A 17,835-nucleotide genomic window follows, 5' to 3' on the forward strand; every position below is an offset into this window, starting at 1 on the left:
TAAATGCGCGCTTTAACCACCGAGTCATCTCGCCCCAAGCCGACAAATACGGAAAATACTGTGGCGAGCAGTTGACATTTTAAGTATGTTCGGAAGTGTCCTCTAAAATGAATTTCCAATCGACTCAAGAATACTGTGTAAGCGTTGGGCATCGTGCAGATTGAGTTATATGTATCCGAGGCGAGATGCAATGAAACCCCTCTGTTGTGGAAAGTCATATCCTAGACAAGATGGAGTAGGAATAAAACATTAGACGCGGTTACGTATCAAATGAATCTGACAGCTACAGTTTTCTACACGGTAGCAACTGAACAGGTCAGGATCCGTTAGATATATCTCGTCTGAATCAGCTATTTTTGGTTTGGTTTCATTGTGACATCTCGCACAGACTTAAATATGCCGATAAAAAGAATCAAGAGATTCCTTAGGACAAATAATGCGAAGATACCTGTGCAGAATATCTTGTATCAAGTAGGTTCTGACATTTTGAAATTTTAGATCGATGTGAAGTTTATTAGTGCACAGTTGATGATAGCCATAATACAAATAATGGATACCTGTGCAGAATATCTTGTATCAAGTAGGTTCTGACATTTTGAAATTTTAGATCGATGTGAAGTTTATTAGTGCACGCACAGTGATAGCCATAATACAAATCAGAAGGTATGTGCAATAATAGAAGTTTTTAGTATGGTTGCGAGACGTATAAAAGTAAATACAATGCGAAATGGGAGCAAGTCAAAAAGAACTTATCGTCGGTGAGAGTCCCTTGGTGAAAGTCCGGAGGGTGAGAACGTGTTTTCTCCACAGTTTGGCTGCTATACGTATTCCATCATTGTCCGTGGATTTGTGGAGAGGTTGACTTCCTGCTTCCTGCGCGCGCGCGTCTGTGTGTGCTGACTGTGTTCGGTTTCCCATATATGTGGGTCGGATGGTGCGTACGTGGGCGCGTCAGCAGTAGTTGCTACGCTCACTAGGCGGTGCAGACAATCGATGTCCGATGAGTCAGCTTAATGCGACGTGTTTGTGCGTATGAAAAAAAGACAAGTCTCGTGATCCAGTGAGCGACTGTGAGCTGAACAGCCAAGTATCTGGGTCACCGGGTGGCTAAACGTGCGATCACACAGAACTCAAGGCAGGCTCAGCAGACGGGACATAAATGCGTATGAACGCAATTAGGTCAGCTGCGCACATTTACAAACAGACACGCATACCAATACCCAAGTGTCGGGTGGGACGGTTTCTGCGGCGATTACGGATAAGCAAAACGACTGGAGGTCAGAAGCACATAGGCGGAGTAAGCAAATGAGTGGGGTTCAACTGTAATCCTATGGTTTTTGTCAAGGTAAACCGACAAACCGTGAAGCTGTGAGACACCCTTTCGGTGCCTAACTGCCATAACACCCGAAGGAAGCACGAGGGCTGGTATACTACCAGGTTGCCCGAGCCTAGACAGCGGCAACCGAGAAACAGAGGTCAGGTTTGAACCACGGACCTTCCGGTCAGTAAATGCGCGCTTTAACCACCGAGTCATCTCGCCCCAAGCCGACAAATACGGAAAATACTGTGGCGAGCAGTTGACATTTTAAGTATGTTCGGAAGTGTCCTCTAAAATGAATTTCCAATCGACTCAAGAATACTGTGTAAGCGTTGGGCATCGTGCAGATTGAGTTATATGTATCCGAGGCGAGATGCAATGAAACCCCTCTGTTGTGGAAAGTCATATCCTAGACAAGATGGAGTAGGAATAAAACATTAGACGCGGTTACGTATCAAATGAATCTGACAGCTACAGTTTTCTACACGGTAGCAACTGAACAGGTCAGGATCCGTTAGATATATCTCGTCTGAATCAGCTATTTTTGGTTTGGTTTCATTGTGACATCTCGCACAGACTTAAATATGCCGATAAAAAGAATCAAGAGATTCCTTAGGACAAATAATGCGAAGATACCTGTGCAGAATATCTTGTATCAAGTAGGTTCTGACATTTTGAAATTTTAGATCGATGTGAAGTTTATTAGTGCACAGTTGATGATAGCCATAATACAAATCAGAAGGTATGTGCAATAATAGAAGTTTTTAGTATGGTTGCGAGACGTATAAAAGTAAATACAATGCGAAATGGGAGCAAGTCAAAAAGAACTTATCGTCGGTGAGAGTCCCTTGGTGAAAGTCCGGAGGGTGAGAACGTGTTTTCTCCACAGTTTGGCTGCTATACGTATTCCATCATTGTCCGTGGATTTGTGGAGAGGTTGACTTCCTGCTTCCTGCGCGCGCGCGTCTGTGTGTGCTGACTGTGTTCGGTTTCCCATATATGTGGGTCGGATGGTGCGTACGTGGGCGCGTCAGCAGTAGTTGCTACGCTCACTAGGCGGTGCAGACAATCGATGTCCGATGAGTCACCTTAATGTGACGTGGTTTGTGAGTATGAAAAAGACTAGCCTCGTGATCCGGTGAGCGACTGTGAGCTGAACAGTCAAGTGTGTGGGTGACCGGATATCTACAAGTTTCAGCATCGTTCCAGTGGTCCGGTAAACAGGTGAGTCGCCAAAACTTTTTAGCCGGATGTCAAACGTCCTTTGCAATGTTTTGCACAAGCATCGAGGACTAATTTCAATAGTGAGGGCACAAGGAAACGCAAAAACAACAGTATGAGACCAAATGGAGTGCCGCTATAATCAGTTTCGACTCAGAGACGAACGAAATGTGTTGGAAGCAACTCTACGTCAGATCACCAAATATTTTTAGCTACATGATACACATGTTGTTTTACAGAGTGCCAAAAATGTCACTGCACTTTGCTAGATTTCTCCGCGCTTTTGACGGCACTTTTTTTCGCTGCACCCTGTTCTCGGGACAGGTGCTCTTTTAAAGGATACTATTCATATGTTGTTCCTGAAAGTCAGTTTTTGATAACGCCTCTGTCAGTAGTTCATTTTACTAGTTCAGTTCACGATGAAGCTAATTTAGGTCGTTTTAGGGGCCGATTTCGCTCCGATTGTGCTGTGTCCAGCTGGTTCGTTGAAAGCTGCTGATGCACTGTGCCTGTATGTGCTTGAATTCAAGGAAATTCTCGAAGGGTAATCTGTTTTTCTGACAAAAAACATCTCGGGTGAACAGAAGGAAACCACGCGAAGCATTCTGATAAGGCTCTCTCTGGATGTGTCTGATTTCTGTGTCAGACAGCGGGTCGGAACAATTAACCTCAGATCAGCGAGCTTTTGTCTGGAGCGGTTTAAACAGACTGGGTCACGTGATGTCTGTCGAAGCCTCAGAAGCCAATTTTGATGTGATCAGGAATACAAGTTATCAATCAACTATCCTGTACGCTGGTCAAGTAGAAAGCAGCAAACTTGTCTTTCCTATTGAACGATCGGTGTTTGCGGCTGCCTCAATGATGTTAATCCATTTGTATGAGCTTATCAGAACGCATACTGCGTACTGGTAAATCTAACGAGACAATCCAAGTCGAAATCGAGTGGCAGTTTAAAAATACGTCATCTGAAATAACTTAGAAAACTTGAGAAAGCCAATCTAACTGGCATGAAGTATAGGTATGCTTAAGAGTAATGCGAAACCGAAAAGTGTGCGGGGTAACTTTGAGAAGGGGATGCCGTGGTGCATTTTGGCTGTGTTTAGTAGAGGTCGGTACCGAACAAAACAACATCTATATATTTGTGATATACTACTCATAAGGTTGCTGAAAATCCGTCGACAGCACACGACCGGTTTCGCCCTTCTCGGGGCTCATCAGGTAGGCGCAGTCCCTGGGTTTCGGTCAACCTTATGATCTGGTTGAACCCAAATTGCACTGTTTCCGAGAAATACACTGATTTGCAAATCAATTTGGTCTTCACGTGAGACCCAACTGAATTTCTCTCTCGTTTTTGATTGTTTCAGCTCATTCGGAATTGCCGTCTTCTAGTTATGCATAAAAGTTACCATGAGTACATTTCACTCGGCGCTTGGATGCAAGGTATTTTCATGGACAATGGTTTACCAACCGGATCGTGATGAATTTGTGGTTAGATTGTGTGACAATGTAAAAACACGGTGAATGAACCGCGAACTAGATTCCCACACAGCAATGGACCTTTGGTGCGGTACATTCAGTTGCCTGAGAACATCACAAACGAGAGATTCAGTTGGGTTCCAGGTGAGTCTCTCGAAAAAACCAAATTAGTTTGCAAATGAGTGCATATTTGCTGGTTTCGTGCAATTTGGTTTCAAGTAGAACATAAGGTTGACGGAAACTCGGGGACTGCGCCTACCTGATGAGCCTTAAAAAGGGCAAAACCGGATGTGGACTGTCGACGGATTTTCAGCAACCTTATGAGTAGTACATCACAAAGATATACGTGTATCGCGATATGTCGAACATCGTAGTGACTGAAATATGAGGTGGCCTGGTGCAGTACATTCATTTGCCTGAAAGCATCACAAACGAGAGATTCAGCTGGGTTCGAAAAAAAAACAAATTAGTTTGCAGCTGAAGTTTTACTAGGACATGGAGGGAGATTAAGGTTGTGCTTTCACAATGCCCGTAGCCGAATCCAGGTCTCGTCGGCCCGATTACTATTAAGTCGAGGGTAGTGAAAAGTTGAAAAACGTCCTGCTGGTTTCTCCCAAGTAATCGTAATTCGCGAAAAAATTCATGCCATTGTTTGAAACAAGAAATCGCTCCGTGTCTTGCTCAAACGCCTTGAAGTCCCTCTCGGTCAATAGTAAGAATTCGAACGCGATGACTTTTGAAAACTCTGGGCTCACCTGAGGCGATTATTCTGGTCAATTCGCACCAAAAGGGGAAGCATTTGACTAGCATCTCGCTGTCATTGAAGTTCAGAATCAATGGTGGTCTTTGGCCAGACCTATAACATACGAAGCATTAGGTTTCACTCATAGGTGAAACCATCTCCCTGAAGAGTCTGGAGGTCCAGGCCAGCCGATCAACACAAATAAAACATAAAGTTGACGGAAACCCTGGGACCGCATCTACCTAATGAGTCCCAAGAAGTGCGAAACCGGCCGTGGGCTGTCGACGAGTTTTCAGCGACCTTGTGAGTAGTTTCCTTTATGAAAACGTTCGTTGTGTTCGAGGTGTTGGGTGCGAGATGGCTCGGTGGTCATAGCACGAATTTACTAACCGGAAGATCTGTGGTTCGAATTCAAACTCTGCCTCCCGATTTTTCCTGTCCGGGTTTGGACAACCTGGCATTATTCCAGCCCTCCTGCTTCCTTCGGGCCGCGGGGCAGATAGGCACTCAGAGGATCCTGCAGCTGAATGATTTCGATTTTGGTGTTGGCCGTACCAACAATACAGCTCAAACTTTGAACAAGATTGCCTGTTCAAACGTCTTAATTCAGGGGCGTCAAATATGCACATTCGCCTCGTTTAGCAGTCGTCCGAAGTTTGGCAGGCGCTGTAATACTTGTAAAATTATCATATATATACATATATATGATAATTTTACAAGTATTACAGCGCCTGCCAAACTTCGGACGACTGCTAAACGAGGCGAATGTGCATATTTGACGCCCCTGAATTAAGACGTTTGAACAGGCAATCTTGTTCAAAGTTTGAGCTGTATTGTTGGTACGGCCAACACCAAAATCGAAATCATTCAGCTGCAGGATCCTCTGAGTGCCTATCTGCCCCGCGGCCCGAAGGAAGCAGGAGGGCTGGAATAATGCCAGGTTGTCCAAACCCGGACAGGAAAAATCGGGAGGCAGAGTTTGAATTCGAACCACAGATCTTCCGGTTAGTAAATTCGTGCTATGACCACCGAGCCATCTCGCACCCAACACCTCGAACACAACGAACGTTTTCATAAAGGAAACTACTCACAAGGTCGCTGAAAACTCGTCGACAGCCCACGGCCGGTTTCGCACTTCTTGGGACTCATTAGGTAGATGCGGTCCCAGGGTTTCCGTCAACTTTATGTTTTATTTGTGTTGATCGGCTGGCCTGGACCTCCAGACTCTTCAGGGAGATGGTTTCACCTATGAGTGAAACCTAATGCTTCGTATGTTATAGGTCTGGCCAAAGACCACCATTGATTCTGAACTTCAATGACAGCGAGATGCTAGTCAAATGCTTCCCCTTTTGGTGCGAATTGACCAGAATAATCGCCTCAGGTGAGCCCAGAGTTTTCAAAAGTCATCGCGTTCGAATTCTTACTATTGACCGAGAGGGACTTCAAGGCGTTTGAGCAAGACACGGAGCGATTTCTTGTTTCAAACAATGGCATGAATTTTTTCGCGAATTACGATTACTTGGGAGAAACCAGCAGGACGTTTTTCAACTTTTCACTACCCTCGACTTAATAGTAATCGGGCCGACGAGACCTGGATTCGGCTACGGGCATTGTGAAAGCACAACCTTAATCTCCCTCCATGTCCTAGTAAAACTTCAGCTGCAAACTAATTTGTTTTTTTTTCGAACCCAGCTGAATCTCTCGTTTGTGATGCTTTCAGGCAAATGAATGTACTGCACCAGGCCACGCGGGGCAGATAGGCACTCAGAGGATCCTGCAGCTGAATGATTTCGATTTTGGTGTTGGCCGTACCAACAATACAGCTCAAACTTTGAACAAGATTGCCTGTTCAAACGTCTTAATTCAGGGGCGTCAAATATGCACATTCGCCTCGTTTAGCAGTCGTCCGAAGTTTGGCAGGCGCTGTAATACTTGTAAAATTATCATATATATGTATATATTGTTGGTAGGATTATACAGCACAACCAGCTAGCAAAGTGGGCGAAATAGTGGAGTACCTTTTTTGTACCTCTGTTCTAGCCCTCCGCGAGTGATTTCAGTGTGAATTGCACACTTTGTTCCCATGATTCATATGCATGCGAATGTGAGCAGCCACACCAGAGTATTACAAGTCACGAGCATCGCCTAACATCATTCATCTCATCGTGTGTATCTTACCGATGGCGAGAAAACAAACAAGGCCCTTCGTTGGATTTAGTTGACTATTTTGTGTAAACTTTCACAGTGAGCGACCAAGACAGCTGCGAGATCGAACTGCCGGAGGTCCAGTATAAATGAAACAAACAGTAAAGTGTGCCAGTTTAATGCACTGAGGACGACTGATCTGTCGAACGGCTGTAGTAGTATGTAGTCTCTTGATTCGACAACTGGCTTGCTTTCCATGGACCCTAAGTAATGGTCGATAAACAGATACGACAAACTGTTTGTTGTCCGAGGTCTGTGCGTCAATTCTTTCGGAACTGACCAACCGCACTGTCCGGAATGCAGAGTTCCAAAAATGCTTTCAAATCAAGACAACTCCATCAGTGTGGCATGAAACAGATACCAACTAAATGACCTGACAACAGAGAACAACTTAGGTGGCCTGGCGGTACGAATCATAAGAATGTCATGAAGTCAGGCGACCGGTTTCGTTCGCGTTCAGACCATAATTATTTATCTGAATATCCGCATGGTAGATTGGTTTGTCCTGAATGTGGTTTCGGACCATAAAACATAATTCTCCAATGTATATCCCACAATTATGATGAAGAGGAGAGGGCGGTACTTCATCACAGAGTGTACAATTTTCGCCAAGTGGTGTCCATTACACACTGTTCTGTAGCACAGGCTATCGCATGAACTTCCAGCCACGCAGAATGCATACAACGGTAAGCGAGACCATGTATTTTGGGGGCAAGTGCGGTTCAATAGAAGTGCGGCGTTAGTTGAAATGGGGAATTAATCTTCAGGATCACGGTAGTCATAGTTGAGAAGTTTTTTCAATGTCGTTTGCAAAAACGAGTTGATCTTGACAGGTAGTTTGCCAGGATCACGTGTGAACAATTATATCATTCGGTGGCCTGTTGCAGTACACATCGGATGGCGAGCATCAGCTTGTCGCCAAAATCGATACATCGATACAAATCAAAACCCACACGGCACTGGCTGGGTTCACGCCGATCCGCTCTTGAGCAATTCCATCTTGGAACTATCATCTCATGTCTCAAACTTAGCTTCCTGTCGCAGCCTTGATCATGTAAGTTATTCGTTAAATTCCACACCTCACTCCTTCGATTCAACCTTTATTAGTCGCTTGCGGAAGGACAGCTTTTTAATCTCTATGATTTTCATACATCGACCAGACGTGTGATTACTCAACTTGGAAAAATTACCAGAGAACCAAACATGGTGCAATGCTACGACGTGTTGTTTCATTCAGCACTGAATCACTGGTAGCTCAGCTGTCGAACACTTGTCTAGAAGTAAATGATCAGCTGCCTAGTCCAATGGCAATTCTGGTGTACATATAGCTGTCTTCAACAGTTATATGGGGCAGATGGCAACAGATCTGTCGAGTTAAACTCCATTATTCAGTATCAGCTATTTCGTTGATTGTTGTTGAAAACGTTCTACTTCTAACTTATTCGGTAGGTGCTCCGCTGAACACTTAGGAAGACAGAATTGGGATAAGTTCGTGGGAGGACGAGCTGCAAACATACATACAGTTCACTACATGAAGGTCAGAGTACAGTTTCTATGGGGTTAGCATCCAATTTCCATTACCTGGAGACTCAAACAGATCCCTCGCTTTTGATATTGCTCAAGTCAGTGTGCTGAACCCAGATCACCTCATGGTTAACTAGGGCCGTTATTCAATTTAGTGCAATATGTTTCTCTGGTACTACACTACTCACAGTGGTGGATCGAACCAGAGGCGCCTGGCCGCTAGTTCATGGACTTATGTTCAAGGTGACCCGGGCGTCTTGCACAAAAGACTTAGCCATTGAAAAGGCTTCTGCAGCTCTATGATTACGGCATTTATTATCTGTAATCAATACAGTTAACTGGAATGTCCACCAGATGATGTGAACACGTTAAGCCGTGAATTCACAGGCCAAGAAATCTAGTAATTTCCGCTAGCAGTATGCAGCGCCCCTTCCTAGCCAACAATTAATCACTAAAGGCCGCGGCCTGCCGTGTCTGGTTCACCCTAGCTCACTTTTGTTTTTTCCCACATGAAACCAAATGCGGTAAAGTCTAACCGACCTAAATAGCTACCATTGGGATCCAGTGTGTCAGCCGTGTTAGAAGCATGGCAGAGCAGCAGGGGGCAATAAGATATCTGGCCACGAACAGAATGGTACTGATACATACGCTCAACAGGGAGTTGTTATTCACTTAACTATGATGCAAGGGCGATCAACATTCAGATGCGGCTGTAGAACTGCAGGAAACCTTCTGGCAAGGGACATCAAATGACACACGCACAAAAGGACATTTCATATATTCGACGTGAGTTTCCCATCAAAATTTCCAAAGGATCTGGTTTTACCCCACAGACTCGAACAAGGAGAACATTCTGTGCGCCTGTCACTTTGCCCTAGTACTCAACAACTGTCAGTGTCCCACAACAGCATATATCCACTTCAAATAAGGATAATTCATTCCTGAAAGTCAGTTTGGAGGTCGATCAAGCGTGATTTGTCGGTCAGCGAACAGTGACTACTACTCGAATATGTGGTCTACTCTACAAAAATGATACACTAGGGCCTCATGACTGTCCTGGTTATGAACTGCTCACTCATTGCTGGAACTCGACTGAGAACGAGCGTACCAGCCTCGTTAAAATTCTTGAACAAATACCCATGAAACGCCTCTGGAATTTACATCACTGCCTTGGAATCAGTTTGGGCATCTCTTTGCTTGCTGACCGGTTTTATCACGGATCCGGTTACTGGATGTGATTTACTTCTCCCCCCTGTCAAATTACTCTTCCTGACGGAAGACGGTAAAGTTTCTCGGGCATTGCCTTTGTTTACCGAACACTAACATTCTTGACTTATCTTCATTTGTGTTCTACTTTCCATTGTTTCAAGTCTAGAATCCCATACGTGTGGTAAGATGGGTCCGTTGGCAGTGCCCACTTTGATCTATTGACCAATTAGTTTGGTGGAATCATAGCCACCCAGTCCACCACAGAAGTACAAAGCAGAGTGTTTTATTCAGAATCTTTGTTATAAAGGACCGCGTCAAGGAAACGGTCATCCTGGGAAGATGTATTCATTGCTTGCAGTGGTATGCAGGGTACAGTGGTGCGCATGCGAAGCTGAATGGGAGAGATGTGTGGTTAAACTAACAAGAAGAGTTTTTTCTATCTATTGATCGCAATTCTGCTATTATCCTACGACCGGGACAACTCTGTGTTCATGAGGGAGATAAGGGGATATTTCATGAAGTTGCAAAAAGTCACAGGTGTTGTTTGTTATCCTAGCAGCGAAGAGCACGAACACGAAAGATCGAAATAAGAAAGCACCTTTGTCATGGATTACACTTTGAGCATCCATCTCCGAACTGTACAATTTTGATATCATTAAGGAATGAGTTCAGTTGGACGTGTTTGATTCTCTCGGGAGGAGATACATGGAAGACTGTAGCGTAGCGAATTGTTAGATTTCGAAAAACGATTTCCTTGAGCAGTTGGTCGTCTTACCATATTTGAAGCTTGAGGAAGATTGACTTGGTACAGTGATCGGTAGCATGTACCCTGCGAATTCGACGGCTGTTCGTTCGATTTCTCCCATAAATCCGCCTCGGATCCAAAAGTGAGACGTAGACTAACGGGAACGCATCGACCTGACTTGTTATCCCTCTTTTCGGAATCCTCAGCAACTTCAATCTGTTTCAGATCGCTAACTGAAGCTACTTTGGTAATGCATATTTCATTATTCGTAGCCGCGATAGTGAAGGTGAACGGAGTCTCAGTTTCGATACAGATGTCTTCGTTGGAGGCGACGCGACCCAGAAGAAATTTGTTCGGAGGTAGGATTTGCAATTTGCTGTTGCGGTTTTCCAGTCCTGGATAACCGCCAGCATCCTGTGCGTTTGAATCGTCGTTGTTCACTGAGGAACGACTAAGGCGTTCTAGACCTCTTTTCAGGTCGAAAACCAATGGGTAGGCCTGTGGATAAGCGGGATGGACAACAAATTTTAGTAGCACAGGTATCCTTAAAGTATACGCCATAGAACATCGAACGAAACTGAAGCAGGATTTAACTGGTGATCAAAAGTGCAATTGGTGTTAGCCGGCGACTGGCAAGTATTCGACGGTACAGACAATCACGGATAGCTCACACACTCCATACAGTCTTGATTCAGTCGTCCCCTTCCGCAAGCGGTAGTCACTAAGGAGTGTTCTATCTAGGGAGGAATACCTGTATGATTTTACTGCAAACGAGAATCATGCTATGTGCAAGAAAGTGTGAGGTGAATCATTGAACTCATGTATTTCATGAAAATAGCTACACATTTTGTACTTTTGGCGGCACGTCCACCTAGAGTGGGGCAAAGTTTCAAGCAGACTAAACATCGCAGCAAGATACCTAAACAGTAGAGTGTGAAAGAGTAGAGTTGCGAAAAGCACAACCACTAACCCACCGCTACACACAACTACGCTCCCAAATAACGCACTGATGATGTCACCTCGACTGGTGATGAAACGTTTGCAAGCAAATTGCCCAGCTCAGCGAACAAGCCAACGACCACCATCTACGCCTGAGCTACCACACTTTCCTCCAAAAAAGACAACCATTTGTACAACCACAACTGGAAGTTGTATTAATCGATTCTCTAACCACTAAGGTGAACCACCAATAAAATCCACTATGGTTCAATGTACATTCCACATTCCTGTCACAGATATTGCATCGATGCTCATGTGTTTCACAGTGAACAGGCGATAGAAGACTGGATGTATTGACCAATACTAGCATCGACCTTTTTCAACGGTCCGCTGCGAACGATGGATCAGGTGACTGAATTAGCGGTACTCCGGGTGGACAATTGTTCAAACAAAGAGCCCAGTCTTCGAGTTTCAGTGAGGAGTATTTCAATGTATTCACGCCAACTCAAGTCAGAGTTCACAGCTATGGCTGGTGCGCATTCTCTGCTCACAGCTGGAACCACAATGGGTGAAATAACTTCAGAAAGTTCACTTCGCCTCAGCGTAAAACAATCTTAATCGATTTGGATAGTGAGACATCTTATGTTCATCGATATCCGGCTTTCTGTTCTACCCAGGCGAGTAAGCTTTCGATGGTTGCTCTGAGAACGGGGATTTCTCCTGCATATTCTTATCAAATTGCGCGTTTCATCAAGTTCCAAAGAGTTTACGTGGACAGTCGACAGAGAACATCGCAAAATAAATCCTTGGAGCATGCCATTTTCGTCGGCGAGCTTCTTCAACTGCCTTGGATCGGCAAAGTAACTGTGCAAGAGATAAAAAAGGGGGCCTTTCGATGCCCGTCCTAGGAAGACTACACATCAGCAGTTTTCGGTCGATTAAATTGAAGGAAGCACTGAAGTCCACAAGACAATCACTTTTCCTGATGCCTAAACCCTTCAAAATTGTGTGGTAGTGAAAGGCTACCGCAACCATGGTAAATCCACGAGTCTTGTATGCAAACTGACGTGAATCACCGGAAGCATTCAATGGAGGCTTTATAATACTGAGGGATAGACTGTTTATCGCTTCCAACCACACCTGAGTTCATGAAATGGGAAGAAATTCGGGTGAATCGGCAGGTTGACAGACTTTGCGTTTTGGAAGTGTCCCAGCAATCCCTCATTCATTGGCGAGGTTCTTCTTGGACAAAACTGAACAACCTGCACAGTGGGACAGATGTTCTGAAGCGGGGCACTTTAACAACACCAGGATCACGAGGTCCGCTGGCGTTGTTCCACCGCGTTTTCACCACTTTAACAAAAACGCATTTCGGGCAGAGGGGCATTGCTTGAGGATTTGGTCTATTTATTAGCATGTAAACACCCAGGCGGAACCTTTTGTGGGGAAATTGACATCGGGTGGCTTGAGCGTTACAACATTCGCTACGTGTCTGTTTCTCACCCAGAAGACTGTCATGTAATGAATCCTACAACCAGTAAGTAAGACGAGTTGGTATCAGTTGCGTTCAGCCCGCAAATCACATACTTAATTTGAAAGGAGAACACCGATGCCGTGATCTTAACTCCGGCTCTGTATACCTTTATTTTGTAGTCTGGGTGAAACCGTCTGTCTGTAGGACTTCCCAAATAACGCAGCTTCAGAGATGTCTCCGGGGAACGAGAAGCAGCGTCACATAGAGTTCCTCTCTCCGTGGTTCCGTTCCTATGTCAAAGATGGTCCGAGTCAGACAAAGCCTTTGGATTCGGCGTTACTGAACATGGGTGCCAAGCCTCTTGGTGTTCATAGTGTTTTTTCACTAGGTCTTTTGTTGGTAGATGGATTTCAAATGAATTTCACAGTGACGTTTGTCTGGCTTTACGCGTGGGCGGTTTGAAATTGATTGTAATAATACCATTATTATCAGTGATAGTGATACTACTGAATTTCCCTGCTACTCCCCTATTTCACTCATATTCACTAGCCGACTAAATATTGATTTGATCATCAAGGTATTTAATTCGACTCAGCTCATGATCATGTTGCGCCTGAAAAGGTTAGTCGTACCTGCTCGAAATACGCCAAATTTAGAAATCCCGTTATCAAGCAGTTTTGATTTTTCGACGTGTATTAAATAGGACGCAGTCAAATGCTGATATCAAGAGCGATTTTCAGTTCTAACTTTAAGAGCTTCCAAATTTTTCATAAACGTTGGAATCAGGAAAAAAATTTTAAAAAAAGAACAATTCCGTGTACTGCATTGTTCATTGGCGCCGGACGTCACTCAGTCGGTTCTCGAGACACTCACAGCATGATTTCCACTGTCTGACATTTCATCTGTTTCCGGTAAATGAATTAATATAAAAATGAAGTTTTTTATTTGGTATTTCCCTAGTATAGGTTTATAGTTTGATTACATCCACTGTCTTTCTAAGGTCATTCAAAGCTTGGATGTAGTCAGGGTTCTGTGGAGATTCAAATCAAGTGGTCAGAAGTTGGCTGTAAGTTGGCTGACTGTTAGGTTTGTCGAGAACGAAGTTTCTCTGAGTCAGTCTCTGGCAGAAAAGGCGGGACAAAGGCGATTTAACGCAAGACAGCTTTATATAGGCCACCTGTAAACAAGACAATGACTGAGCAGTGATCCTATGCGAAACATTTCAAGCCTTGCCAAAAACCTTTTCAATAAATTTCAACCAATCTTGGACCCCCTTTCTTTCAAACCATTTAAAGTCAACAACCATTCAAAACAGTTTTCGGCTACTCTGCTTTTTTGGAAGCTAAATTGAAACAATTAAGATGAAATCACAGAAGAATTTCATGGTAAAATGTCCAGTAGGCATGTGGCAACTTGTGATTTCGTTCCAGTGGCATTTTGCAACCCAACTATCTAGATTTGACTGATCAGGACTTGCCGGGATGCTTGAGAAATTTAAGATAAAAGTCTAGCTTTATCTAGTTGAACGAAACGGTGAAACTGCATAGATAAAATAAGCGATACAGTTGGAAACAACAATGTCGTATCGGAGTGGAGAGTGCTCCAACATCCACAATCACATGAATTATCGTCTTGTTGTACAAGTCGATCATTGCGTGACCACCGAAGGTCTTTTTAGATGAGTTAAGTTGGAGTCAGTAGTACGCTTGAAAACATGTACTTACATGGACGTCGACAGCCGGGGGTAATCCATTTGCACCGCGCTTTTGTCCACGTTCGCTTGCACGAAACGGAGCCAGTGGTCTGCTGATGACTGGACCGGTATCTTCCTGCACTCCAGTGATTGATCCCGCGGAAGCGAAACCCGAACTGTTTGCCAATGGACCGTTTGGTACTGCATCCCTGTCTTTGATTTCAGGCCGCCGACGCACTGGACTAATTGTCGCAGCTCGCCGCAATGTCGGCCGTAATTCTATATTGGTCGATATTGAGGATGCTTGTGTCAACTGACTGCTAGTCATGGGATCTTGTGAGGTTTTGGGTACGGTGAGCTGCAAGCGAGTCACCGATCGCCGTCGCCCGCGCTCTATAGGCTTAGGTATACCGTCCTCCTTTGTCGAGTGCTCGCATTTGCCGATACTAGTCACAGTTGGCTGTATAGACCGCCTGTTTGCCGGTGGCGGTATTCTTGTCCATTCCACGCTTGGAGTTCCATCCCAGTTCCCCCAATTCTCCATACCCTCGTAGATTGGAATGCAGTCACCCTCTCTGTTGGTCACACGTTGGTGGGTATCTGCAAGTTGGGTGGCTAATGCGTCTGGAGGTGTTGACTGACACATCAAAGAGACCGGATGCCTTGAAAACGAACCAAAGTCGAAAGATCAGGAATAAGGAAGTCGAAACTAGTATATACTGCAAGACTCAAGGTTGTAGGCGGTTCCTACAACATCCCAGTAACCAGTCACCCAAGTCACTTATGAATCACGCACATTTTCACGGCAAAAACTACTGTGTGCTAGAATAACAAAACATAGGTCATGTGCGTGTTTAGGTGGACCGTAACAAATTACGAACTGGTAAATTTATCACTTATCACTATATCACTTATCTTCCTGTTTACAAAAATTAGCCAGTTGCGCCGCAACGAGAAAGAATAATGAAAACTTGGTACAAAAGTAAGGAAATAATTCCCAAGCCATGACCATCGTGGCTGGTGTGGGATTCGAGTGGGGAGTGATGCTCTACATACAGATTCAAAATTCCCACAAAATCGATCGTACTGAACGAGCGTTTTCAACCTATAGGATATCCTTTTTCAACAGCACGGAATACCTTAGCTCATACAGGCCTTCACTCAAACAAGCAGACAATCATAGGATGGTCTTCAATTATCGTATTTTATTTGATATCTCGTCAAAAAACACCTGCATTAGTCACTGGAAAATATCCGAACGCCAGGCATGGGCATGAGAATGCGCTGTAGAGTTCTTCACTGACTTGAACCTTTATCTACTCGGTCACTTTATTTATCTATTTTATTGGTGGATGGCCTTCACAAACTTGTCAAGCCATACAGCCAGTATTCGGCCGAATTCCTGAATTTAACTCGCTTGACAAGTATGAGCGGAGGGGGAATCCTTGCAAAGAAGGCCGGAGATGTTCACCACTGGTGAGCTCTCTGAATCGCGAACTTGAGTCTGCGACCTTATACTTTTTCTATAAACCAACCACAGCAATAGTGCCAGGAAGGGAGGAAGGCATTTTAAACAGGAGTGATGTAGGAACGAATTCGATCAAGATCAGTAAAGTTCAGAAATCGCGGTAAAATAAAAAGACCAGGTGTGGATGCTTCGTTTATGGCGTTTCAGTAATGTTGGTGGTCAGTACCCTCTTTAAAGAGGATGTGTAGTTGGCCCTCGGCATAGGGGGCTCATTCCGCTGTTGAAAGGTCTCACAATCACAGTATGTTATATCTGCTGATTCGCCAATCTGAGGTATCTGCTGCTGACCCGCTCCAGTGCCTAGTGTCGGAGAGAAAAGACTCACGGAAGGGAACACAACAGTTACATTCCAACAAAGCGGATGCGAGAGCGTGAGTGCGTGCGAATACGAATGTACGACGGTCTCAAGCTATTTATTGGAGGGACACTGCCTGAACTCGGTCCAATGCTGACGCACACGGTCTGGCTTTTGTATGAAGCTGTGACGTTCTGCGTATTGCGGGGGCGTTGCCTGACCTTGATCAACGCTGACTCTCGCTGTCTGGGTTTGACACAAGGTTGTGGGGCGCTGCATACTGAGGGGGCGTTGTCTGTCTGGTCAACATCTAGCGGAGTTGAGAGTCTCGGTAGATTTCCGGGCATTCAGTAGTTACTCTCAGGAGTCTGACCTTCCCGATACAGTCAAACAGGGCTGCGAAAGAAAGTCGTGTTGAAATATAAACATTATTTCATGCAAGAAGTCGCAAAGCGGCGCAACCACAAATATCTTCCAAAATGAGTCCACCTTGTTTCTTCCATTATGGTGGCCTCTAGTCAGGAGAAGTACTGTGACATCCTGGAGGGAAAAAATTTTCCCATGAAAACATCCGTTGGTTTTAGCCTCTTGGTAACAAACTTCTATGGGCAGTAAACAAAACAAGAACAGTGTGGTTGGACAGTTTGTGACCGGTTGTATTGGGGGACACTTGGGAATTTCAGACGGTAGATGTTTTGCAGACAACAACAGGAAGCGATGTTCCGATTCCCGTGCTGTCGTCAACCAGCGAGTAAGTACTCTGAAGGCATGCTTAGAAACATCATAAACGAGAGATTCCACTGGGTTCCAGGTGAGTTTCTCGCAAAGCCAAATTCGTTTGAAAACATATGTATTTCGCCAATTTAGCGCAATTCGGCTCAAGTAGAACATAGGGTTGACGGAAACTCGGGGTCTGAGCCTACGTGATGAGCCCCAAGACAGCGAAACCGGTTGTGGGCTATCGAAGACTTTTCAGCAACCTTATGAGTAGTGTGTTGCCCCATTTAATCATTGACGGCGGGAACGAAGGTATTTCAACAGGTCTGANAAGCAACACCGGGGCTGAATTTAGTGAAAATCAAATGTTGTATGACAAGTCGGTGTGAAGTTTGTGAAAAAGTCGATCAGATTAAGAAACAGAAGCTAGTCACTGAAATACACTAATTTGCTGACAAAGCCTAGAAACATCATAAATGGAGAGATTCCCTGGGTTCCAGGTGAGTCTCTCGCAAAGCCAAATTTGTTTGAAAACATATGTATTTCGCCAATTTAGCGCAATTCGGCTCAAGTAGAACATAGGGTTGACGGAAACTCGGGGTCTGAGCCTACGTGATGAGCCCCAAGACAGCGAAACCGGTTGTGGGCTATCGAAGACTTTTCAGCAACCTTATGAATAGTGTGTTGCCCCATTTAATCATTGACGGCGGGAACGAAGGTATTTCAACAGGTCTGACGTCGTATGGTAC

The 17,835-nt window shown here is 44.6% G+C and overlaps 1 protein-coding gene across 1 annotated transcript in view; it reads right to left on the bottom strand.

Moving 5' to 3' along the window:
* Window positions 1–9,989: 9,989 nt before the first annotated feature.
* Window positions 9,990–17,835, bottom strand: part of T265_14932 (hypothetical protein) — a gene marked incomplete at both ends in the record, with an annotated part of 38,952 nt that continues 31,106 nt past the window's right edge. The window contains 2 exons of the mRNA XM_009175828.1: window positions 9,990–10,938; window positions 14,578–15,208. Coding sequence (XP_009174092.1) covers window positions 10,351–10,938; window positions 14,578–15,208 — 1,219 coding nt within the window. The remainder of the gene's footprint in view (window positions 10,939–14,577; window positions 15,209–17,835) is intronic.

The sequence above is a fragment of the Opisthorchis viverrini genome (assembly GCF_000715545.1).
Source record: "Opisthorchis viverrini unplaced genomic scaffold opera_v5_296, whole genome shotgun sequence".
In the NCBI taxonomy this organism is placed as follows: domain Eukaryota; kingdom Metazoa; phylum Platyhelminthes; class Trematoda; order Opisthorchiida; family Opisthorchiidae; genus Opisthorchis; species Opisthorchis viverrini.